At 43.6% G+C, this 26,337-nt stretch overlaps 1 protein-coding gene across 3 annotated transcripts; it reads right to left on the bottom strand.

The window, feature by feature from the left end:
- Nucleotides 1–3,624: 3,624 nt before the first annotated feature.
- Nucleotides 3,625–25,387, bottom strand: LOC139159735 (major histocompatibility complex class I-related gene protein-like). 3 transcript variants are annotated; one of them, XR_011557828.1, is made up of 8 exons: nt 25,282–25,387; nt 12,066–12,341; nt 10,873–11,148; nt 9,722–10,003; nt 8,884–8,985; nt 8,332–8,364; nt 7,014–7,248; nt 3,625–5,096 (listed from the first exon to the last, which is right to left on the bottom strand). XR_011557828.1 is itself a non-coding variant. In XM_070737094.1 (8 exons), the coding sequence occupies exons 1-7, from the start codon at nt 25,349–25,351 to the stop codon at nt 7,028–7,030; spliced, it is 1,059 nt and encodes a 352-aa protein (XP_070593195.1). In that variant the 5' UTR covers nt 25,352–25,387; the 3' UTR covers nt 3,625–5,096; nt 7,014–7,027. The 3 variants fall into 3 exon arrangements, 1 of the variants encoding a protein (XP_070593195.1); XR_011557829.1 differs by having other exon boundaries at nt 12,066–12,428; nt 25,282–25,382; XM_070737094.1 differs by having other exon boundaries at nt 7,014–7,047.
- Nucleotides 25,388–26,337: the final 950 nt, after the last annotated feature.

The following is a 26,337-nucleotide window of genomic DNA, read 5'->3' as shown; positions in this document are numbered from 1 at the left end:
CAAAACTCACTTAACACATTTTTCACTTAGCAGCATAAAATGGTGGGTTCAATTGTGATTATAAGTTAAGGACTATCTGTAATATGGGGGACATCTTTCCCATCAATCAGGGGTCTCCCCACTCTTGGGCCACGGCATCAGATGGGGCAGCTGAGGAGCCCAGAGAGGATCTCTCAGAAGCAGGAGAAACTGCCCTTCTGCAAGGGGACCAGGACGGCTCTGGCCGGGCCTTGAACTCCTGCCTCCCGAAGGGCCCCTGGATGAGGCTCAGAGAATTGGGGACGGGGGTGTATGTGTCATAATAACTGTCTCCCAGCACTTGAGGGTCTTTGTCAGAGAAGAAGGGATCGACCTCTTCTTCAAAGCACAAGGCAGCAGGACAGGAAGCGAAAGGTGGAAGCTTGTAAAAGAGAGATCCAACCTAGAAGGAAGGACCAGGACAGCTCTGGCCAGGCATTGAACTCCTGTCTCCCGAAGGGCCCCTGGATGAGACTCAGAGAGCAGGAGGGTTGGAGGGAAAATCTGCCTTTGTTGCTGCCACCACCAAGCCAAGACTAAAAGTGGCCATTTTACAGATCAGCTATGCTAGAGAAACATCACCACACAGAAACAAAATGGCTGCCTCCTCCCCAAAGGAACACATAGGAACCCCACTCAGTTTTTGCCTTGGTTCCTCCTCTTCTTACCACTCAGAGTGAAATGGGGGTGTCTGAACAACAGAGGAGAAAATCCTTGTTATTCCCAACTTCCAATAAGAGGCAGCAACTCAGGTGAGAAGAAATGAAAAAACCCATTTATTTTCAGCAAACAATTTTGGTATTGTTACAATGTGTGTGAAATGGTTATTGGGGAAGCAGCCAGGCCCAACTCTGGATCTCCTGCTCCATTTTTCTTAGAATTAACCTTTTTACTTTACAACCTTTGGATGAGGCTCAGAGACTAGGAGGTTTTGAGGGAAAAGTAGCCTCTGTTCCTGCCATCAATAAGCCAAGATCAAAAGCAGCCATTTTACAGAAGATCAGCTGGTGATGCTGGAGAAACAGACACAGAAACAAAATGGCCGCCTCCTCCCCAAAGGAGCAGATAGGAGTTCCCCTCCCCCACCCAGTTTTTGCCTTGGTTCCAACTCTTCTCACCCCTCAGAGTGAAATCAAAGTCTCTGAGCAACAGAGGGGAATATCCTTGTTATTCCCAACTTCCAATAAAACTCAGCAGCTCAGGTGAGTAGAAGCAACAACTCAGGTGAGTAGAAATAAAAAATAACACCATTTATTTCAGCAAACAATTTTGGTCTTCTTACAGTGTGTGTGAAATGGTTATTGGGGGAAGCAGCCAGGCCCAACTCTGGCTCTCCTGGTCCATTTTTCTTAGAATTAACCTTTTTACTTTATTTCAAAAATTAAAATCCCAAATAAAAATTAAAAAAATTAAACAGAGACAGAGCAAAACTAAAAAAAAACATTGAAAAGAAATTTTAAAAAAATAGAAAATGACATATTATGCCCCCCAGTTGAACCCTGAGTAATCTATTGCAACTATAATAGCTTTCCCCTTTGCAAAACAGGCCCAGAATTTATAAACTTGTACATCTATTTACAACCTGACCTGTTATAGGTTGAAAAACAGCAAAGTTAAAATTCAAAGCACTCTGCTAATAGTCTGTTATTATAATTTATTCATTGAAAGTCTATACCATTTCTTATTGGCCACAAATCTCTTTGATCATTATACCTGAATCCATGTCATATAATCTGTGTTTAATTTTAAATAGTAAAACCTTAGGTTTTCAGTTAGGAACTTTATCCACAATTGTATGTCATTTCCAAAGTTCAGAGGTCTCTGTTCTAAATATCTTATTCGTGTTGAATAATCTCAGTTTCTTAGATTCATATTCTTTCCAATCTTTTCTGAAAAACCAAATACTAGTTCACATCTGAGTGACAAATGGAATCCCAATTCTTCACACTGGAAATCAGGTACAACTTATTTCCTGCTTTTGGATATCATATTGATTTTGCAGAACTTTTCTTGATCTATCAATTTTTTTTTTTTATTGTCACATAAAACTAAATTGGAGAGCATTCTTCTTTCTTTTTAAAAAAAATATTTATATTAGATTTTTTTTAAACAATACAAACACATAAAATGACATTAACAAATAATTCAAATACAGTAAGTATTAATTTATATTTCTGTAGCATCAGCATATAAATTTCAATACATTATCCAACTATCTTATCAATAATGTTTTCCCATTAATATTTAACTTTTATATTAGTTATTTATTTTGTATTAGTATTTACAATTACCTATTAATTACTGGTTATTTATATATTTATTACTATTATTCTTTTCAAGCCATATATACAATGTTTTCCACATGGTATAGAATTCTTTCCTTTGATAGTTCTGCAATTCTATAGCAAGCCTGCTCATTTCTGCACAGTCCAACATTTTCTTTACTACCATTATCTCTGTAAGGGGGAGGGGAGCATGTTTCATCCTTCCATGTTTGTGCAAGTGCTAATCTGGCAGCTGTTAATATATGTATTATAAAATAATAATTCATTTTTGTATTTTGCCCTCTCCTGAACCCCAGAAGGTAGGTTTCTGGCTTTAATTCTAATTCATATTCTGTCATTTCCTTTATCCAATTACTGATCATATTCCAAAATATCCTAATTGCTGGACATGTCCACCATAAATGGTAAAATGTTCCATGACTGGTTTTACACTTTTCAGCATTTTGGATCTATATTCGGACAAATTTTAGCTAATCTCACTGGGGCATAATGCCACTGATAGAACATTTACATAAATTTTCTTTATATGCCACTGATAAAGTCAATTTATAATGTTCCTTCCATATTTTTTCCCAATCTTCTAATTGGATTGTGTAGCCAAAATTTTTCATCCGGGCTAAAATATTCTTTTTTACTGTTTCCTCAATGTTATCATAATATAAAAGATTATTATATATTTTTGTTATAAATTTAATACTGTATCTGGTCCAATCAGTATTTTATCTATTAAATTATATTTCTTAGCTATACCAAATTTTACCAGGTCTGATTTATATCTATTTTGTATGTTAGCCAATCCATACTTTTCCCTTCCTCTTCTACTTTTTGTCTGATCTCCAAGAGTCCTTCTGAGTCTAATAAATCATCTTAACTTATCTTCTTTGTCATATCTACTGTGTTGGGATGTCTCAATGCCTCAATTATTGAAAGCCACCTGGGTATTTCTACATAATGGTTACTCCTTATTTTTCTCCATATGTATAATATTGTTGCTCTTATAGCATGTGATTAAAATTGTGTTTTGTATCCTTTTTATCACATAAGTGGGCATTCTTATTTCAATTATCTCCCTAAATAATTTATCTTCTTTCGAAGACATGAAGAACACTTTTAGTTTTCTCTTCACAGGCAAGAGAAGCAGATAAGCAACAGCTTCCACAGGGAAATTATCTTTTTACTCCTGGGTAGAAAAAAATAAGAGCGAGATTTTCCCATTAAAAAAATAAGGGAGAAATATTGACAGTCTTTTAAAAAAAATTAGAAAGGGCCAGATTTACTGTATAGAATAATATTGTGTAAATATACATCCACCACAAATTCCTTAGGGTTAAAAAGAATAATTTTGAATTTAATGGTAAACAACAACAGAGCAGAAAAAATGTTATAAAAGTCAAATTAGGCATTATACCCAGTTATACATCTCCACCCCATGTCGTCAACGAAGCAGTGGAAGTGATGTGCCGGTGCCTGGAGGCTGTTGGGGCCTGGATGGGTGTCAACAAACTCAAACTCAACCCAGACAAGACGGAGTGGCTGTGGGTCTTGCCTCCCAAGGGCAATTCCATCTGTCCGTCCATTACCCTGGGGGGGGGACTACTGACCCCCTCAGAGAGGGTTCGCAACTTGGGCGTCCTCCTCGATCCAAAGCTGACATTGGAACATCAACTTTCGGCTGTGGTGAGGAGGACGTTTGCCCAGGTTCGCCTGGTGCACCAGTTGCGGCCCTATTTGGACAGGGAGTCATTGCTCACAGTCACTCATGCCCTCATCACCTCGAGGTTCGATTACTGCAACGCTCCCTACATGGGGCTACCTCTGAAAAGTGTTCGGAAACTTCAGATCGTGCAGAACGCAGCCGCAAGAGCCATCATGGGGCTTCCAAGATTCGCCCACGTTTCTTCAACACTCCGTGGCTTGCATTGGTTGCCGATCAGTTTCCGGTCACAATTCAAAGTGTTGGTCATGACCTTTAAAGCCCTACATGGCAATGGACCAGATTACCTCCGGAACCGCCTGCTTCCGCACGAATCCCAGCGACTGATAAGGTCCCACAGAGTTGGCCTTCTCCAGGTCCCATCGACTAAACAATGTCATTTGGCGGGCCCCAGGGGAAGAGCCTTCTCTGTGGCGGCCCCGGCCCTCTGGAACCAACTCCCCCCGGAGATTAGAATTGCCCCCACCCTCCCTGTCTTTCGTAAACTACTCAAGACTCATTTATACCGCCAGGCATGGGGGAGTTGAGATATTCCTTCCCCCTAGGCCATTACAAGTTATGCATGGTATGTTTGTGTGTATGTTTGGTTTTATAATAGGGGGTTTTAGTTGTTTTTTATTATTGGATTGTACATGTTGTGTTTATTATTGTTGTTAGCTGCCCTGAGTGCGGAGAGGGGCGGCATACAAATCCAATAAATTATTATTGTTATTATTATAAAATAGTTCAAAAGACAACTAGTCATGAATCAGGTGATTGAAAAGGTTCAAGAAGTGCTGTTAAAACCCAGATGTGCTTAAGAAAGTTGAGCAGCTGAAGGCAAAGGATGGCGAGAGATTAGATCTTCTGATCACTCAATAATAAAAATTGCAGGCATCCAGCCCCCTCTCTTCTCTGTCTGTGCATGATTGTCCGAAGATCATCTTGGGTCATTTCTAGTTTCCCCTTTAAAAAACAAGGAGCAAAGCCACCAAATAACCAGCTTTGGTGGCAAAATCAGCTGTTTGTTGCCAGCAGAAAAAACTATCTCTGTTCAGCACTTGATGATGGAGGAAGGTTCCTGTTCCATTTTCTAAACTCTGAAAAACATAAATGGCACTTACACACAGAAAAATAAGGGACAGAAAAAACCCTCCCCTTTCAATCCAAGCAATTCTGATGAAGATTTACAGTTTATCATTCTCTCTTACAGTAAAACCAGCTACTCTTCCTCCTATTTCTCACTCCAATTCACTATGAACTCTTCTCTAAAACCTGTCAATCAGCAAAAGCCCATTAACAATCACAAATAACAACACAAATTTAGAAACTATACTGTATTACAAAGCTATGACAAGCCATACAAAGCAGTTTGGGCCACTCTAGGAGGTCAGGCCAAAGCACAGGACCTTCTGTGGGTCTGGCTTGGTGGGCAGGACAGAGGAAGGAAACTGCAAAATCTCCATTCCCACCTGACTTTGAGACCAGCCAGGGATTGTATTTGCCAGTTCTCTTAACTCCTCAAAATTTTTGCTACCGGTTCTCCAGAACCCATCAGAACCTGCTGAATTTCATCCCTGGCCCATAACTCTGGAAACAAGCAGAGGTCCTCCCAGAGTCTGAAAACTGCCGAATGGGAGTTAAGCCAGTGGAAGGAAGTGACCTTACTCACTGAGGGGAGCAATGGATTCCTCCCAAATCCTTTCTGGTCCAAAAACAGCCAAGTGGGGCAGGAGTCATTTTATGCCAGGACCCAGCAGAACTGAATTGAATTTCTACATTGGAAATAGGGAAACATGGGATGCTATAGCTGGAGGGTCAGGATAGGTTGCCCTGTGGAACACTTGCTTGATGCAGGGGACGATAGAAGATTTCCTGTCCAGGTGGGCATGAAGATTGTATGAAGAGTGGACTGTAGTCAGGAACAAAGCTGGAAAACCAATTAGGCCAAGTGGTACCTCTACTTACGAATGTCTTTACTGACGAACATTTTGAGATGCGAACTCAGTGTTTCAGATTTCTTTGCCTCTACTTCTGACCATTTTCTACTTACGAATCCGAGCCCAGGTGTGTGCGCTCTCTTACTCCCCATGCACTCTCTTACTGCCGCAAGGATTTCTCTGACTTGTGACTGCCGCTTCCGGGATTTCCCTTTTGCTTGCTGCCGCCGGCGGGATCCCCCACCTCTTTTTGCTTGCACCGACAGTCCGGAGGCGGGGGATCCCGGCCGTTGCAGGGACTGGGGCTTCAGCCTCAGACAACACTCCCTGGCACCCGCTTCCTCTGGGGGAGTCCCTTCAAGGTGCCCAAAGGAGCTGGCTTTAATTCCTCCCACCTTCAATCTCCGCAGAGCCTTCCCGACGCCTCCCTGCCAACCGCTTAGGAAGAAGAAGAGAGCGGAAAATTTGTGACGGACGGCAGAAGGGCCCGCGTGAGAATTCCACACCATGAAGGGAGGAATCCAGAGCGCTCTCCACTTGGCCAGGGTGGCTGACTCTTTTTTGGGTGGTGTGGGGGGGGTCTCTGAATGCCAGTAGGGAACCGGGGGAGATTCCTTTCCTTCCCCTTCACTCATGGGGATTGAGCCACCGAACTCCGGTCCTCAGCAAAGCGCAGGCGATGAAGGCGCGGTTTAGAAGGAGGTCAGTCTATCAACTAAAGAGGAGCAAAACGAGTGCTGCAGGCTCTGAGGATGGCGGGGAGGCAAGTTTCTTCCATCTGGTTTGGGGCCGCGCAATTTAGTTTTCGCAGCGCTGAAAACTTTGCGAGGAAGTTTAGTTACCATCTCTCTTAGCCTCCTCATTTTCTCCCCCCCATTTCTTTACAGCTCCCTCTCTCGCAAGGATTGGCCGGCTCTCCTACCTTCCTCTCTGTTCTACTCTACATTTCCCCCGCAGTTGATCCAAGCGCTGCCTGGGAAGAAACAGCGACCCTCACCTTCTTCAGAATTGACTGAATGAGGGAAAAGTGGGAGGGGGAAGGGACAACTCCATACAGCCCCCATTGGGGTCACTCACCTGCGAAGGGGCTGCTAAATGGCCTGGTTCCTCCCTGCATTGGAGAGAGAGACACAGAGTGAGAGGACAGAAAGGGAATGGACACAGGAACAGGAATGCTTTGGCCTGATCCTCTTCTCTCTCTTCACCATTAAACCTCTGCAGCCTCATGAATCTCTCAGAGGAGACCAGCCTGTTCATTTATTTCATGATTTCACTTCTATGACATCCATCTCTCCAAGGTGACTCCAGGAAGCTTGCAATAAAAATCAACAAATGCCGTATAAAATATTTAAAACATTTCATTATAACCTAGATTCCTCCACCAGATCACATTGCCATTGCTCCGACAACAAGATCATATATGGTGTGTGACCACTGTCCCAAGTTGGGCCCAAGATGATCTGGAAAAGGCCCATGTCCACCATGGTGAACATGAACTTCTGGGCCGCTTCTGAGACCACACCCAGGGATGGCAGATTGAAGACTCCTAGGACCAGAATCCTGGGGCAACTTCATGCCAACCCTGAGATGGTCTCCAGCACTCAGGCAGGGAGGTGGCCATGCATCAAGGAGGCTGGTACAGTATTAACAAGCCCAACTGATCTCTTGAGCCCAGATTCAGAAACAGGGAATCACAACCAGAAACCTGGGGATCAAAACCCTTAAAGGGCAAAAGAGACTCAGAGGACCACTGCCATCCCACCTGCCCTTGGCCCTGGAGACCGGCTGGTGCCAAACCCTCAACCCAGCTGGACGCATCTCTGAGAGGAGACTCTCCCCACTTCCAGAATCAGCCAGGTCTCAGCTATGCCACCTGAAGAGTCTCTAACCATTGGGGATCACGGCATTGCCAGTGGTTTTCCTATTTCCCACCAAGGAATGAAGGGCTTTCCCTCAAAGGGGCCCAGGCTCCTCCATGCAGACTGTGGGCTGCCTTCCCTGCCTGGATGAAAGTGCCTGGAAATCCAACAGGGAGAGTTCCCCTTCTCCTCCGCAGGAACAAACCAGTGCAAGGAAAGTGGATTCTGCAAGTTCCTCCTACTTGGAAACCAGAGCAGCTTCTCACTCAGAGCAAACTTTTCACCCAGGTGGATCGTCTCATCCTCTGGGGGGTTTCTTGTCCTGGATCTTCACTCCCAATATCAGCCTGGCTCTTATGGAAAGGGGGCCTCCTTCCCCAGCTTAGTTCTTAGGAGGAAATAGCACAACTATACAGCTTCATGATTTGCTTTTGTGCTTAAACACACACACACACACACACACAATCCTCAAGTGATGGTGCCTATGAGGCCTCTTCTAAGTTGGAGATAACATGGAAGGAGGAATATTTACGCACTTGGGACTGCATTGTAGTCTTCTTGACGTCTGTCTGCAAGGAGAAAATTTATTAAAGCTAAAAAAAAAATCCACCAGAGATCGTTCAATCTCTCCCTCAGTAAGAGGAAGAACCCCAGGAGGTATTTCACAGTCACCCTGTCCCATCAATAAAGACAGAAAGATCTTCAAAATACAGATGTATCTCCTGATTTGCCCCAAGAGAGACCTGCTGCCTCCGAGATGGATGGAGGGGAATTGGGGGAAGCAGCTGGGAGGGGAGGGAGGTTCCCATGGAAATCCTTCTCTGCTGCTCTTTGATCAAAGCCTTTGAGAGGGACAGAGGAACTGGGAGGCCTCTTCCCAACTCAGAAGAACCTCAGACTGCCTGAATCTCAGACTCAGCTGAACCAAGACTGGAGTCCCAGCAAGAGGCTGAGATCTCAGATGCTCCCCAAGAGGGCTGGGACAACAGGACAGAAAGAAGCCCAGAAGGAGCTCCCCAAAGGGAAAGACTTGGGGGGAATCTCTCCTTGTTCCTTCCATCACACCACCACCAACAAAAAATACTTACTGATGAATACCACGATCCCAGCAATCACACCCACCACAACCAGAGCAGCCACAACACAGCCAATAATGATGAGCCAAAGGTTGGATTTTGAATCGGTGGGATCTGAATTGGGAGAAAGAGCAATTAAATTTGAATATTTCCTGTATCATGGTGACAATCATCAATTAAAAAATTGGATTTCAATTTGAATTTTGGAAATTTGGGAATCCAATGTACGATAGGGAAACTTCTGAGCATATGCAGAGTTCTTTGAGAGGGGGATTTTCCCTTGGGTTTTATGCTGAGCCTCAGAAATTCACATATCATAAAATAATGTGCAAGTTCTTTCTTAGAGAAGCAACACAGAGTGACCTTTTGACCTTTAGAGCAGGAAACCCTGTCAGTCTCTGATGGGAAAAAGCTCAGACTTGGGAGCCCCTTTTCTGACTCCTGATGTCCATCAGTCCAGCCAAAATTTGCCTTCAGAAAAGGGGCTACCAGACTCCTCCTGATTCTTCCACTTTAGGAATTGTAAACAAAAGCAAATCTATTTCTGGTGCTCAGCATAACTGCTGCTTTTCTGCTGGGAGGAAGAACCAGGGGAGGCCTAAGAGAGGATCTAAGGGCATTTCATCAGGATCAGCCAAGTATTGTGATGGGATTCTGTAGTTTCCTTTATATCCCCTGAAATCAGTTCTAGGGTCTGGTCCCTGCAGCTTCACCAACCTCAAACAATGGGAAAACCAATGGATTAAAGCTCAGGTATGTTCACATCTGGACACATCTGGGGTCAGATTTCTCTCCCACCCCCCTCGAGGCTGCCCAAGAGCCCAGCCTTTCCCTCCCTGCAGCCTCTCACCCTTCAGCTCCAAGTCCAGAGGATCCTGCAGGCCATCATGCTCCACGTGGCACCGATAGTGGCTCCTCTCTTTGGGGTCGATCTGGATGCTGATCCAGTAGTGGTAGGTCCCATCCGCGTTGGGGGCCAGAAACCCATGGAAGGTGTCCTGCAGCCAGACCTCCCCGTCCCTCGTCCAGGAGGCATCGATCTCCCCGGGGTAGAAGCCATGGACCCGGCAGACGTGCGTCTCCATCCCATCCTCCACCTCTGTCCTGCTGCTCATCGTCACCACTGGAGGCTCTGCGGAAACACCGGAATTGACTCTGAGCCCCTCCAGAGACTGAAAGGTGGGTGAGAAAATCAGGGGCAGGAAACTCTCCCCCTATTTCCCCCTCCACACCTGAAGCATCTCAAGGGGTTTTGGGAAATGCTCCGAACCTGGAAAACGCTCAACCAGAAGAACTCCTGATTTTGAGTCCTTCCCAGGGACTCAGCCTGAAAAACCCCCGGCAGCAAATTGAGGGTCCAAGGAAATTCCTCTCTGTCTGCTTTGAACTCTGGCTGATCTTGGGCTGCTCCCTTCAGGGGAGGGAGAGTGGAGATGGTCTCTTAAGGTCCCTCTCAAAACAGCCACAACACAGAAGATTCTCTCTACTTTCTGCATCCTCTTCTGCTCCCCTGAATCTGAGGCTGCTCCAGGCCTCTTTCCAAGGGATTTTAAGGGGAGGAGAGATCAATTTGGAAAAGAGATTTTCCAAAAGAGTGGACCATCAGGTGCAAGGCAGGGAGGGAGCCCCCTGTGGGATGTGCGGAGAAGCAGAGTTAATGGGGGGAAATTAAGGCTGCCCAGCAGTCTCGACTACAGTTTGGCTAATGGGGGTTTCACTGAATGGCCCCAAATGATTCCCTCATTGTGGGCAGTGAACTGGACACCCTCAAGGGCTTTTCCTGCCTGACCCACCCAGACACCTGCTGGACAGAGGCTGCATTTCCTGGTCCACTGAATGGCTGCCTGGTAGTGAGAACCAATCAGGGCTTCCCGTGTCCTGGAGAGAGGCTGGAAGGTGGGGGGGATTCCCACTAGGGAGACCAGGGACTCAAAGGGGCTGAATGTGTCCAAGAGATCCGGCCATAAAGGAGGAAAGTCCAGTCTCCATTCAGATTCTCACCTGTCCTCAGCAGCGTCTCATTCCCATGCGACAGGAACTTCTTTATCCAGTCAAAACATTCCTCCTCCAGGTAGGCCTTGAAATACCGATTCCTTCCTGGTAAAGCGTCCCATTTCCTCTGGCTGATCTGGGCCTGGGGGTCGGGAGCCACCCAAGTGAGGGTCTCCTTGTCGAAGGTGAGGAAGGTCCTCCCATCATAGCCATACTGCCAATACCCCCCTTTGCTCCCATCTCTCCGGAGCTCACAGCCATACCTCATCTGCAATGTGTGAAGGCCTGAAAGAAAAGAGAGGATGGTTTCCGTAGTCCTGAAGACAGACAGAGCTGCCCCCCTTCCTGCAGGGACTTTGACAGAGGCACTGACACCCCCATTTCCTCCCTAGAGTCCAAGGGAATGAAAGCCCCCATCCCTAACATCCCTCCTCCCCTCCCTCCCTCCCCCTCCCTCCCTGCATTCCCCTCCCCCCTGGACAGAATCCCTGAACCTTCCCAGGAAAAGGGAATCTGGAAAAGGCAGCAGAGGATCCCAAGGGAGACGGAGAGAAGGAGGGGGGGGGAAAGAAACAGAGGGGCGGAGATCCTTCCATCTTTCTTTCTGCTGTTCCTCTGGGGGGAAAGGAAGGGATCCCAGAGAGGGAACAGGAGCCTGGATCTGCGGCTGCAAAGAGGGACGGAGAATCTGGTGGTCTCCAAGAGGATCTGGTTGATCTACATAAAAGCTTGCAGGGATCCCTGTGACCATAACTCTTGGGCCATATTCACAAATAGCATCAAGTCACAAGGGCTGGTTCCCACTTTGGGCTAACCAGAAACAAACCATGGTTTGGTGCAATGTGGGAATGAAGCCTTGAAGGGCCACAAAGGAATATTTTCCTTAGCAACAGCAGCAAGTGGCCCAGTCTGATCTGGACACCTGAATGGTTATTGGCCTTTGAAATGAGCTTGAAGTCCACAGTCTTTGCAAAGCCCTGGAGAAGATACTTAGACTTCAAGTGACCAGATTCTTGGATTTAAAAGAAAACTGAATGCTTGAAAAAACCAAAAGGAAATCCTGAAATGTTTCCACTCCTGTTTGGGCTTGAGAGGGAGGAAGGACGCCAGGAACTCTCAAATCTAAGGGGAAAACCACCTGGAGATACAGTTGAACTAAACTGACCAGAGGGGCCAGAGGAGCCACCCGACCCATCACTCACCTTCGCTCTGATTGTACCGATTCCTCAGAGTCTCCAGGCCTTCTCTGAATATCTCCTCAGTGCCACGTAATATCTGGGTCTCTCTGTCCCAGTATTGGGGATCATCCTCCTCCATCTTCTCCATCCAGGAGACTCGAGGCTTCATCCTCCAGCTGTTGCTGTCATAGTGATCAATGGCCTGACCGTCCACAAACCCCAGAGAGACAAAGTGGGGCAGCCCCTGACTGGGCTCCGAGGTGGAGGTGATGAAATACTTCAGGGAGTGGGAGAAGGCGCCTGGAAGGTACCCAGAGGGGCAGAGTTAGGGGGCTTCAGTCAAGGACCTTGATGCTCTATGGGGCACAGAAGGCCCCATTCCCAGGTCTGGAAAGAAGGAAGAAGAAGAAGAGAAGATGAAGGGAGAGAGAAATAAAGTAGAGGGTGGAAAGAGGGAGTGACCGAGAGGCAAAGGAGCATCTTCTCTAGAGGGTCTGAATGGTTGGGGGGGGCAGAGAGGAAAGGAAGGGAAAGCAGAGACAGAGAGAGAGCAGGATCCCCAAATATTATGTCCTTCCCTCCAACTGTATGACTGTAACTTGTTGCGTATATCCTAAGATTTTTATTAATATTGCTTCTTCATTGCTTATTTGACCCCTATGACAATCATTAAGTGTTGTATCACATGATTCTTGACAAATGTATATTTTATTTTATGTACATTGAGAGCATATGCACCAAGATAAATTCCTTGTGTGTCCAATCACACTTGGCCAATAAAAATTCTATTCTATTCTATTCTATTGTTTCCCCCCCTTCCAGCAAGGCCTCCCTCCCCCCCCTTCTGCATTGCTCAGTCTCTGCCCCAAGGAGGCTGCAGGGGCCCCACAGGAAGAAGGGGGGCTCCATCCCCATCTGGTCCCCCCAAGAGGAAAAAAATAACATTCTGACTTCAGTGAGACCCAACACGGATTGTGAATAGGTGCAGATTTGAGGGGGGGATTTTATAAAATGGGGGAAGGGAGGGGGGATTTGGTGTGAGACCAGAGGCCCTGGGATCCTTATAGGAAACCCAAACTCTTTGCCTATTTATTTATTTATTTATTTATTATTTGGATTTGTATGCCGCCCCTCTCCGAAAACTCGGGGCGGCTCACAACAAGTGAAAAGACAATCCAATACATAATCCAATTTAATTAAAATATTATAAATTTAAGAAAAACCCCTATACTAACATACACACACACAAGCATACCATATATAAATTCAACGTGCCCAGGGGAAGATGTTTAGTTTCCCCATGCCTGACGGCAAAGGTGGGTTTTCAGGAGTTTACGGAAGGCAGGAAGAGTAGGGGCAGTTCTGATCTCCGGGGGGAGTTGGTTCCAGAGAGTTGGTGCCGCCACAGAGAAGGCTCTCCCCCTGGGGCCCGCCAACCGACATTGTTTAGTTGACGGGACCCGGAGGAGGCCCACTCTGTGGGACCTAATCGGTCGCTGGGATTCGTGCGACAGAAGGCGGTCTCGGAGATATTCTGGTCCAGTGCCATGAAGGGCTTTAAAGGTCATAACCAACACTTTGAATTGTGACCGGAAACTGATCGGCAGCCAATGCAGACTGCGGAGTGATGGTGAAACATGGGCATACCTGGGTAGGCCCATGACTGCTCTCGCAGCTGCATTCTGCACGATCTGAAGTTTCCGAACACTTTTCTTTTTTCTTTTCTTTTTTTAATTTTTTTTTCCAATTTTTTTTTATTATTTTTCATAAAAACAAACAAATACATACAAACAATAAACATAAAGTGGGGGTATATTTCCCCCGCTTCTTATGAAAGTATATATTCAAATATAGAAAAAGAATACATAATTAAATATATATTAACTATTATAGTAAGAAAAGTTAATAAATTTGAGTTGAAGTTTTGCAGATCTTGATGTGAGTGTTAAGTAGGGTTAGTATAACATAATTACCAAAAAAAAACCTTTAATATAGTCCTAATTACTATAGTAAAATAGTGTCAAACCTGCAATCCAAACAATAAAACTAAATTCAACTATTGTACATCGAGGATCTTGGTATGTTACTTATACTTATACATACATACACTACTATATCATAATCGTCAAAAAGTCCTTTTAAACTAATATTAATATTATCACCTAGGTAAAAACTAATACAGAAAGAAAAACAACTAAAGATATATCTTATTTTTTCTTATCTATCCATTTATAAACATTGTTCCATGTTTCATAGAATTTAGTATCCTCTTGATCGTTTAATCTTCTTGTCATCATATCCATTTCAGCGCAGTCTAATATTTTGGCTATGACCTCTTCTTCCTTGGGGATTTCCTCCCCTTTCCAATTTTGCGCATATATTATTCTAGCCGCAGTTAATATGTGTATAATTAAATAAAAAATTTCTTTCTTATAGGTCTGATTTGTGACACCTAGTAAGTAAAATTCCGGGGTGTTGTCTATATCTTGCTTTATTATTTCTTTTAATATTTTTCCAATCATTTTCCAATATATTTTTGCTTTACCACATGTCCACCATTGATGATAATAAGTTCCTATATCCTTCTTACATTTCCAGCATATTGGAGATGTTTTGGGAAACATTTTTGCTATCCTATTTGGTGGGAGATGCCATCTATAAAACATTTTAATTTGATTTTCTTTTAAGGAAACTGATTTAGTCATTTTCCAATTGTTAATCCATACTTTCTCCCATGTGTCTATATCTATTTCCTTGCCAATATTTCTACACCATCTTATCATAGTATCTTTTAAAGTCAACTCTATATTTTTATGAGCAATAAGTAATTTATATATTTTCCCTATCATTTTTGTTGAATTAGTGGTAATTAAAATAGTTAAAGGATTCTTACTTTTATTAAAAATGTAAAGAGTTTTATCCTTCTGGTATCTAGATCGGATCTGGGCATAGTGCCACCAATCTATTATTATCCCTTCTTCTTGTAATTCAATTCTAGATTTAAGCTTCATCTGATCATTTAATAGTTCTTTATATCTATAAGTTATTTTCTTATCCTTTATAGACTTTGGATGTGTTATTGCTTCTAAAGGAGCTAGCCAGTCTGGGATGCTTAAAAAATGATTTTTCTTTATGTCTTTCCATACTTCTAGTAAGTATTTCCTTAATGTATGCCTTTTAAAATATGAATGGTTTTTGTCCTTATCATACCATAAAAATGCGTGCCATCCAAGCATTAAATCATATCCTTCTAGGTCAAGTGTTCTTTTATTATCTAAAGTTATCCAATCTCTAAGCCATGTTAATGCAGCGGCCTGATAATATAGTTTCCAATTTGGAAGGCCAAATCCTCCTCTTTCTTTAATATCTTCTAAACAGTTTATTTTTATCCTTGCTTTTTTACCTTGCCATATAAATTTTTTAACTAAGTTTGTTAAAGTTTTTAAAAAGATACCCCCTGGGTTTATTGGTATTGTCTGAAAAAGAAATAAGACCTTGGGTAAAATGTTCATCTTGATTGTTGCAATTCTTCCTAAGAAAGATATTTTCAAATTATTCCACATTGCTAAGTCTTTTTTAATTTCTGCTAGTAATTTCATATAATTATCATTTTTTAATGTTATTGTTTTCGCTGTTAAATTTATTCCTAAATATTTTACCTTTTTTACAGTCTTTATTCCAGAAATACTTTCTAATTTAGTTTCTAGTGTTTTATTCATATTTTTGGTCAAGTAATGTGTTTTACTTTTGTTTATCTTTAAACCTGCTACGTTTCCATATTGTTCAATGGTTTGTAGTAAGGTAGGAACTGTTGTAGTCGGTTCTTCAATTACAAACATTAGATCGTCTGCAAAGGCCTGGAGTTTGTAGGTTTCATCTCCTACGGTTAAACCTTTTATTTTGGGGTCCGCTCTTATTTTAATTAATAAGGTTTCAAGGGTCATAATAAATAACAATGGTGATATAGGACATCCTTGGCGAACTCCCTTGTTTATGTCAAGTGTTGGTAACTGACTGTTATTCAATATTATATTCGTTGTTTGTTTTGAATATATGGTATCTATTAGGTTAACAAATTTTGGGCCAAATCTCATTTTATTTAATTGCATTTTTATAAATATCCAATTAACGTTGTCGAAGGCTTTTTGAGCGTCCAAAAACATTAAAGATGCCGTCTTGTCTGGGTGTTGTTCATAGTACTCTAGTATATTTATTACAGTTCTAATATTATTTTTAATTTGTCTCCCTGGAAGAAACCCATTTTGGTCTTGGTGTATTATTCCATTTATAACTCTTTTGAGTCTCTCTGCATAAATGGCAATAAAGATCTTATAATCTACATTTAATAATGATATAGGCCTATAATTTTTAATTTTTTCTGGTTCTGTACCCTGTTTATGTATTAAGGTTGTCAGTGATTCTGACCAAGATTTGGGGATTTTTCCCTCAAGTCTACATAGATTAAAAATTTCTAACATATGGTTTCTTATTATTTCGTTGTCTATCTTGTACCATTCTGCAGGTATGGCATCTGGGCCTGTGGCCTTGTTACTTTTCTGTTTTTTAATTGTTGTTAAGAATTCCTCCATTGTTATTGGTCCATCCATGGTGGCCTGTTGATCTTCTGTTATTTGTGGTAAATTTGAAGCCTCTAAATAGTTAAAAACTTCATCTTCAATAACATGATCTTTGGCATATAGTTCTTTATAAAAATTATACACAATGTCTGCCTTACCTTCTGTGTCATATTTTATTTTACCATCTTTATCTTCTAATTTTTGGATTAATTTTGATTGACTCTGTTTTCTAAGTTTATACGCTAGCCATCTGCCAGGTTTATTTGCATGTTCAAAATATTGTTGCTTTGCTCTTTTGATCTTTTCGATTAGTTGGTTTTGTTCTATAACTCTAATTTTATGTTTGATTACATTTATTTCTGTCTTTAGATCTCTGTTCTTAATGTGTTGCTGCGATAAGGATTCTAATTGTTTTAGTTCATTTGTTAATTGTAAGTACTCTAATTTCTTTTCCTTATTGTGTTTTGCTGTATAGGATATTGTTAAACCTCTTATATACGCTTTAACTGTATCCCATAAGTTCTGTGGAGTAGTGTCTGATGTTTTATTAATTTCAAAAAATATTTTTAATTCCTTTTCAATCCAATCCTTATATTTCTTATCGTTTAATATATACCTATTCATCCGCCAGTTGTTCTGTTTATTATTCATCGTCATATAGACCACTATTGGGTTATGATCAGCCCATGTATTAACGTCTATCTCGACCTCTCTTATTTGTTCTGCCACCATTTTTGGTGCCCATAACATGTCAATTCTCGTCCAAATTTTGTGAGGATTGGAGTAAAAGGTAAATTGCCTTTTGTGAGGGTGTCTTTCCCTCCAAATGTCGCTTAGTAATAATTCCGCTTTCATTTTTTGAAAAGTACTAGGTAGCAAATTTCTTCTTGTTTTTTTTCCTTTTCCCCTTTTTTTATTGCCTCCCCCTCCTGAGTGGTCTAATTGTCTATTCGCGATAGCATTGAAATCACCTATTATCAATAAATTATCAATAGCTAAGTCTATTATTATTTGGTGTAAATTTTTATAAAATGTCATTTGGTCTTCATTGGGAGCATAAATAGAAACAACCACTAGAGGTCTAGGTTCAATATCTACTTGTACAATCAATATCCTACCCTCTTTATCCTTATATATTTGTTTGGAATTTATAGAGTTCTTGACATACATCACTACACCTCTTTTTTTTTGGTCTGCTAATGCAGCGTACATTTTTCCAATTTTGGGATTCAACAGTAATTTTTGGTTATCTTTTTTAATATGAACTTCTTGTAATATTGCAATCTGAACATTTTGGTTTCTAATTTTAGAAAAAATTTGCTTCCTTTTTCTTGGTTCGTTGAGTCCATTAACATTTACGGAAAAGATTTTTAAGTCTTTATTCGTTGTCATTTAATGGGTTTTTTGGTTTCTCGCTGAGGTTGAACTCTTCTAGCACCTTGGTCCTGCTCTATTACTTGGGCAGTTGCCCCCAAGTTTTCTTCTTGCTGAGTTGGTAATTTTTCCCCTGGTTGCTGTTGAACTAGTTGTAGTTGGACCACTTGTTGGTTGCTTGCGTGGTCGGAGTGGCCCAAACCGCTCTGTTCAAGAAAGTACATGGCTTGTTCTACGTTTTCCAGTTTGTACCTTGTAGAACGCCATGTCAGAGAGAGTCCTTGTGGAATAAGCCAACGGTAAGTAATGTTTTCTTTGATCAAAATTTTAGTTAGAAAGTGATAATCTCTTCTGTTTTCTCTGACACTTCTTGGAACTTGCTTTAGTATCTTTATTTCTACTCCCTGACGTTGGGGCGGGGAGTTTCTTGAATAATGAAGTATCTCATCTCGCAACGCCTTTCTTGTAAACTTAATATGTATCTCTCTTGGGAGGTTGTGCCGACGGATATAGCTATTCGAGATTCTGTAAACTTCATCGATTTCTCTCTGTAAAGCTATGGGGTCCTCTTGAAGTATACCTCCAATAATTTCCGCCATAGTCACTTTTAAATCTTCATCTTTTTCCTCTTTTATATTCTGAAATCGAAGTCCGTACGAAGCTCGTTGCATCTCCAGCTGGATAATAGATTCATCATATCTTCTGTATCTCTCATCGGCTCTCCCTTCAAGATAATCCATTCTTTTCTCATTTTTATCAGATTGTTCTTCAACTTTTTTAACTCGGTCGTCACTTTCTTGAAGTGTTTGTTGGATCTGCTTTATCTGGTCTTTCATCTCACCCATATCAGCTTTCATTTGGGCCATCTCCACTTTAAATTCTGCCAAGTCAGCTTTTATGGCTTCTCTTTGTTGTGTTGCCTCCTCCTTTATGGCTTCTCTTTGCTGTGTTGCCTCCTCCTTTATGGCCTCTCTTTGTTGGGTGGCGTCTCCTTGTGATTTGACCATGAAGTCCTTCAAAGTGTTCAAAGTCTCATGTATGGTTGCAAGATTAGACTGCATTGTTTTGTCTTTGTCTTTGTCTTTAGTAGACATGGTTAACACTTGATGCGAAGGAGAAGAATGCGGTGACACTTGTGGAGATAGGGTAGTTGGTGTAGTTTGTTTTTTTGTTGTTTTAACCAGGGTTGAGGTATGGGACATTATCAAATTGGAATCCACTATTTCAAATTTTAAGGTTAATTTCAATTTTATATGTAGTGAAAAGGAAAAAAAATTACTATAAATTCCAAATCTGTTCAATGTATTTTGTTTCCCTTATAATATGGCTATACCAATTCAATAACAATGCAATTAATAACAGAATTCAAAAAAAAAAAGGGAGAAGAAAGAAAAGGAAAAAGAGATATTATTATTTAGTGCCACAGAAAAAAAGAACAGGTATTAGCCTTTTCAAGTAAGAAGAAGACAAAAAGTAAAAGAAGAGAAAGAATATCAACTATATATAGAAAACAAAAGAAAAAAAGTTGGAGGGGGAACTTTAGGGGGAGGGAAGAAGAGAGAGAAGGGGAAAAAAATGAAGTAAAAAGAGCTGTTCAAAAAGAAAAGGAAGGGGGGTAATATTTTAATTCAACTATTTAGAATAGAGCAGGAACCCAAGGTTTATTAACAATGCATATAATTCAAACCAAAACTTCTTCAAGTAATAGAAATGTCCAAGAATAGGGAAGAAAGTCAAAGAAAAATCAGGAAAAAAAACAACAACAAATAATTATTCAAAGACACTATAACAGTATTGTATACTTAAGTTCTTCTTATAAATCCTGTAGTTTTGCTAGGAAATAGAGATGTAAATCCAAATCTCAAAGGGTAAAACAAATCCAAAGCTTGTTTGTGTTCAAAATGAAGTCAGTTTATTTTCCAAATTCAAGACAGGAACAAAGAAACAGATCCCAAGATGGAGTCAAGTTAATTTCCGTGCAGCAGGCAGATGTTAAACCAAAGAGTTCTCAGCAAATAATCCAAAAGGTGTCAGCAAATAATCCAAAAGGCTCAGCAAGTATTCCAAATAGGTTAATCCAACAATAAGTAATCCAAAAAAGAAGTGATTTCAATCTCTTCTAGATTCCATTTAGTTCATAATTATTGAGTTATTTCATATTGTAAAAAGGAGCAGCAGAAGAGAAAAAAAAAAGGCAGCAAGACTGTGTTCCTCCGCTTCAAAAATTAAGTCCAGAACATTATGATTTTAAAAATCTATCAACAACAAATTCTGATCATCAGTAGGAATTTCCTTTAGCAGTTAAAATTTTCTAAATAGTCATTGTCAAATTTAAACTATTTTGTTAAACCATAAGGTCAGAAAATTATTTTATAGATTCCAAAGTTCACGTTCAAGATGGAAAAGTAAAAGTGAAAAGGAAAAAAAAATTAGATCCGGCTGTTATTTGCGGATGAGTTTAAACAAGAAAAAACTTTCACTTTCGCCCTAGAGAAAACAAAAACTTTTACTTAGAACTTTTACGATCTTCTGGCTTTAAACACGAAACACAATGGAGATTTTTACCTTAAGTCTTTTCTCTGCTATATTCTTTTTCAATGTAGAAGTAGATATTTATACTTTCGCTTCTTTGATATTTATTCTTCCCGCTGGGTGAGGGGAGAAAGCGCTGGCCGGTCCTCTTAATGGGAGAGGAGCGGTTCTCCCGTCTCCGAAGCTGCGGGGCGAACCGCTGCCTCCGGAGTCCTGGCGATGGGTCCTCGGGCAGAGGAGAGCCCCCTGTTCATGGATCGGGCCATCCGGGCCCGATCCGATCGCAAATGCGACCTTCGGAGGGGGTAGAAAGGATTCGCCTGGCAGAGCCCTGCCAGACACGTCCTGCCGCGATCTCCACCAAACCGGAAGCCTCCCCAAACCGAACACTTTTCAAAGGTAGCCCCATGTAGAGAGCATTACAGTAGTCGAACCTCGAGGTGATGAGGGCATGAGTGACTGTGAGCAATGAGTCCCGGTCCAGATAGGGCCGCAACTGGTGCACCAGGCGGACCTGGGCAAACGCCCCCCTCGCCACAGCTGAAAGATGGTTCTCTAATGTGAGCTGTGGATCGAGGAGGACGCCCAAGTTGCGGACCCTCTCTGAGGGGGTCAGTAATTCCCCCCCCAGGGTAATGGACGGACAGATGGGATTGTCCTTGGGAGGCAAAACCCACAGCCACTCCGTCTTATCCGGGTTGAGCTGGAGTCTGTTGACACCCATCCAGGCCCCAACAGCCTCCAGGCACCGGCACATCACTTCCACCGCTTCGTTGACTGGGCATGGGGTGGAGATGTAAAGCTGGGTATCATCGGCATATTGATGATACCTCACCCCATGTCCTTGGATGATCTCACCCAGCGGTTTCATGTAGATGTTAAATAGCAAGGGGGAGAGGACCGACCCCTGAGGCACCCCACAAGGGAGAGACCTCGGAGTCGACCTCTGACCCCCCACTAACACCGACTGCGACCGGCCAGAGAGGTAGGAGGAGAACCACTGAAGCACAGTGCCTCCCACCCCCAACCCCTCCAACCGGTGCAGAAGGATACCATGGTCGATGGTATCGAAAGCCGCTGAGAGATCGAGGAGCACCAGGACAGAGGATAAACCCCTGTCCCGGGCCCGCCAGAGATCATCCATCAACGCGACCAAAGCGGTTTCCGTGCTGTAACCGGGTCTGAAGCCCGACTGCTGGGGACCTAGATAATCGGCTTCTTCCAAGGACCGCTGGAGCTGGAGTGCCACCACCTTCTCGACAACCTTCCCCATGAAGGGAAGGTTGGAGACTGGACGATAGTTGTTGAGTACGGCTGGGTCCAGGGAAGGCTTCTTGAGGAGGGGGCGCACAAGCGCTTCTTTATAGAGTGATGGAAAAACTCCCCTCCCCAAGGAAGCGTTGGTAATCTCCTGGGCCCGGCTCCGTGTCACCTCCCTGCTGGCGGAGACCAACCAGGAGGGACACGGATCCAGTAAACAGGTGGCGGAACTCACAGCTCCAATGGCCTTGTCCACTTCATCAGGTGTCACCAGATCAAACCCCTCCCAGACAGGTGGACAAGTACGTGCCCCAGTCACCTCGACTGACTCATTGTCAGTCGACTCTGTTTTACAATTGGAGTCGAGGTCGGCCCGGATCTGAGCGACTTTATCAGCGAAAAACGTGTTAAACTCCTCGGCACTACTCTGCAAGGGCTCCCCAACTCCCCCCTGGTTAAGAAGGGAGCGGGTCACCCTAAACAGAGCGGCCGGGCGGGATTCCGCTGATGCAATCAAGGCGGCATGGTACATGAGTTATGGGGAGGCAAAGGGGGGAGTGAAGGGAGCATTTTCCCCCTCACCCACCCCCACCCCCCGACTGGGAAATTCCCCCTCCCGTCCCAGAGTTCAGGCATCTGAACAGGACTTGGCTTTGAACCCGGGACTCACTGGGGCCCACACCTTGAGCCATGGAGGTCCTGTGGTTAAAATGCAGCATTGCAGGCTAATTCTGCCCATAGCCAGGAGTTCAATCCTGACCTGCTCAAGGTCGATTCCTTCCCGTAAAATGAGGACTCAGATTGTTGGGGCAAAAGGCTGAAATTTTGAAGAGCTTTGAGTGGGCTTAGAAACACCATTAAGTGGACTACAGGTCGTCCTCTACTTCCAAAAGTTCACTTAGTGACTGTTCAAAGTTACAACATCAGTGAAAAAACTAACTGATGGTGATTTTTCACACTTACGACCACTGTAGCCTCCCCATGTTTTTTACATGATCAATTATATTTATCACGGTCACAGTGTCCTGGGGATCATGTGATCTCCTTTTGCAACTTCTGACAACCACTCAATGGAGAAGAAGATTCACTTAAAAACCATGTTACCAGTCTAACAACTACAATGATTTCCTTAACAAATGTCATAAATTGAGGCAAAACGCACAAATTTCTCACTTAGCAACATAAATTCTGGGGTCAGTTATGGTTGCAAGTCGGGGACTAGATATATAAGCCTAAGTGCTGGTGCTCTTGCTGTGCCACAGAAAACCTGGGATTATCCCAAGAGAGAATAAATAGAGAATTCCAGCCACCCAATTAGTGTCAGAAGCCATAATTCCCAGGTGCTAGAAAGGCAACAGATTTATGCTGAATCTCAATTTATCTGACACTTTTCCTCTTTTCAAGCTGATCCTGAACTTTGTCAGCCAACTTGGGAGGACGGTGTGTATAGGAATAAGAATAAAATAGGATATAAAGTGGAACAGAATAGAATTCTTTATTGGACAAACAAGGAATTTGTCTCTGGTGCAGAAGCTGTCGGTGATCTCAATTATCCACCAGCGACTTTCAAGTCTTAACTGAGAGTTTCTCTAACTCAGCCACTTGGGCTTCAGTGTGGACTACAACTCCCAGAATTCCCCTCACCCCAGAAACACCTGGGAAATCTCCAAGGCCCCTTTGTTGGTGTCTATTCTGAAAGCTCTTCAGGGCAAAAGTTCTTCCAGAGCACCAAATATTTTAAAGATCACTTTCAGGATCATTCATGGGACTTATTTGGGCAGAACCTGCGTCTACACAGGAAATAAACAGTCCCTCTGCCCATTCCCTCCAGTATGGTCTCCCAGTCCTTCCCAGTTCAAGGCAAAGGCCTGGGCCTCCTTCTTCCTGCTCCTCCCCACAATCCCAGGGGCTGCTCAGAACCTTTGGGGATCCCCAGATCCACTTCCAGCTCTGGGGAGATTTCAGAATCCAAAGGGATCAGATTGGACCCTCCATGATCCAGAACCCGATTCTTCCCCTTGTGGGGCTGAGCAATGAGCAAGGCTGAAGTCTGCCTGAGAGGAGAAACGTGTGAATGTAACTCACAACCCTGAATCTTCCTCAAGTTAGAAATGACACGTAACTGTAACACAGGTTTGCATAGGTTTGGCATCCTCACAATCATGAATGTGCCTCCAGTCAGGAACGGCTGGTGAGTTTGGGCCTGTCTGTGTCCAAGCAAGCGGCTCATTTCATGGTCCCCACCCAGAGGTCTTGTCTCCTTTTACCTCCAAGCAGCTTATTTCATCCTTAAATTTCTCTCAACCTTTTAAAATGTCTTTTGAAAAGTTGCTATATTGACAATTTTTCAGAGCAAGCAGCCAGGAACACCCCACGTTCCCCGTTATTAAAGAATAAATAATACTGTCAGTGAACCAGGTAGCACCTGAAAAAATAAATTAAATTCCACTGCTGTGGAAAGTTCCATTTATTATCAGAGCCATGTCTGGATTCTGCCATGATAATATCAGCACTGAATTTCACTTCCTTGATTCATTTTTAGGTTAAAGTTCATTCTTACCCCCACAAGTGCATCACATGTACCAATCCGGCGAAGGGAATGAATGGTAGCTTCTCCTTGTACAGTCGATCTATGGCTCTGCACAAAGAATGTGCTGTAGTTCCCACCTCTCTCTCTCTCTCTCTCTCTCTCTCTCTCTCACTCCTCCCATTCCCTATCACTGTTATTCTGTCAGGAGGCCTGACAAATACATTGTAAACATTTTTTAATTTTGCGAACTGTCCCATGTTGGGAGCTTCTGAAGTGGGAGAAGGAAACTCTTGGGGGGCATATCTCTGCCTGTCCCATCACCCCCCCAAGAAAAGCTCTGGGGATATTGGGGTTCATTTTAGGACCAAGTGATGGCGGGGATCAGGAGAGACAATCAGGAAGGAGGCAATTTGAGGAAGATTATTAAGAACCGCTTCTCTCCAGACTCTTATCCTGCTGTATTCACAGGACAACATTAGCCCGATCGATCCACTACACCACCATCTGCCAAGACACGGATCCGATTAGAGAAACCAGCCGGGTCTTCCCAGCACCAGAATCCCCAAAGAGCCACAAAGCCCCTCCCAAGGCAGGACAGGGGATCCAGGCGGTGGGGTTGGACGGAGGCAGCCAGGAAGTTCTTCATCTGACCTGATCACCTGCAAATACCACTTTCCGACAACCTCCACTTTGGGGGAGGGCAAGAACTGCTCTTCGGGCGCCCAGATAGACTTGACTGACCTCTGGAGGGGCCACCTTGTCCTGTTCCCAGAGCGGGCTCTCCTGGGGGCGGTGGGGGGGCAGAGGGAACGGAATCCCCTCAACTCTTTGGCACCGAATCTCAAAGTGGCCAGAGGGGGAGCGGACTAGAAAGAGGACCGAATCAGGATTTTATTTCTGGGAATCAACTTTTTTAGGGGAGGAAGAAAAAGGGGCCGGAACCCCCGAAGGCCCCAGAGGGACTCACCATCGCAGCTGTCCTGGAGGGCGACCGCCAGCAGCACCAGAAGCCAGAAGGGCGCATTGCGCAGAGCCATCCTGCCCCGATCCTGAACCCCCGCTCCGCCCTCCAGAAAAATCGCAGGCAAACAAGGACTTGGCCCTTGTGACCAGCAATGCAACAATCCAGGAAAAGGCGGCGATTGGGCAAGCTCAGCCAATAGAAAAAAGGAGTCCCCATGTCGTCATTGTTGCTTGGCAGACGTCCAGGCGCAACGGGCCAGAGAGGAAAGCGAAAGTTCAATCAGGAAATCCCCTTCCAGGGATTCCGCCTCTTGGGGGGAGGGGCAGAACTGGTGGGAGGAACTGGGAAAAGCAAGCGGTTTCCCTGGGCCTGTGGGGGGGGGGGGGCGAGAGGGAGGGGAGACCCTCGCAGTGGGGGATCAGGTGGAGCTGCCAAAAAGCATTGCAGTCTTGGTGTCAACAGAGCAGCAACAACATCAAGAGAACCCGAGAAAGGATCATCCTGGTTTATCCTGCACTAGTGAGTCACCCCCCACCCCATGGGATGCTGGTCCAGTTCTGGTCTCCACGATCCAAAAAAGATGCTGAGGCCCTGGAAAGAGTGCAGAGAGGAGCCACAAAGACGACAAAGGAAGGTTGAATGGGATGGAGAACCATTGAGAGAACTAGGGAGGCCCAGCCTATCCAACAGAAGAATTTGGGGTGGTGGGTGTATGTGTCATAATAACGGTCTTCCATCACTTGAGGGGCTTCCCCAGAGAAGAAGGGATCGACCTCTTCTCCAAAGCACAAGGCAGCAGGACAGGGAGCAACGGGTGGAAGCTTGTGAAAGAGAGATCCAACCTAGAACGAAGGAGAAATTTCCTAACAGTGAGAACAATTACTCAGTGGAATAACTGACATCCAGGAATTGTGAGAGCTCCATCACTGGAAGTTTTCAAAAACAGACTGGAGAACTGTTACACAGGGATGGTATTAGGTCTTGTGCCTGGATTTGAGGGTTGGACTAGATGATCTCTGAGATGCTTTCCAGCCCTGTGAGTCTGTGTTTTACCTCAGA

The sequence above is a fragment of the Erythrolamprus reginae genome, chromosome 2 (assembly GCF_031021105.1).
Source record: "Erythrolamprus reginae isolate rEryReg1 chromosome 2, rEryReg1.hap1, whole genome shotgun sequence".
Taxonomy (NCBI): domain Eukaryota; kingdom Metazoa; phylum Chordata; class Lepidosauria; order Squamata; family Dipsadidae; genus Erythrolamprus; species Erythrolamprus reginae.
Note: the sequence above shows the minus strand (reverse complement) of the source record. Positions and strands in the feature narration are given on the sequence as shown.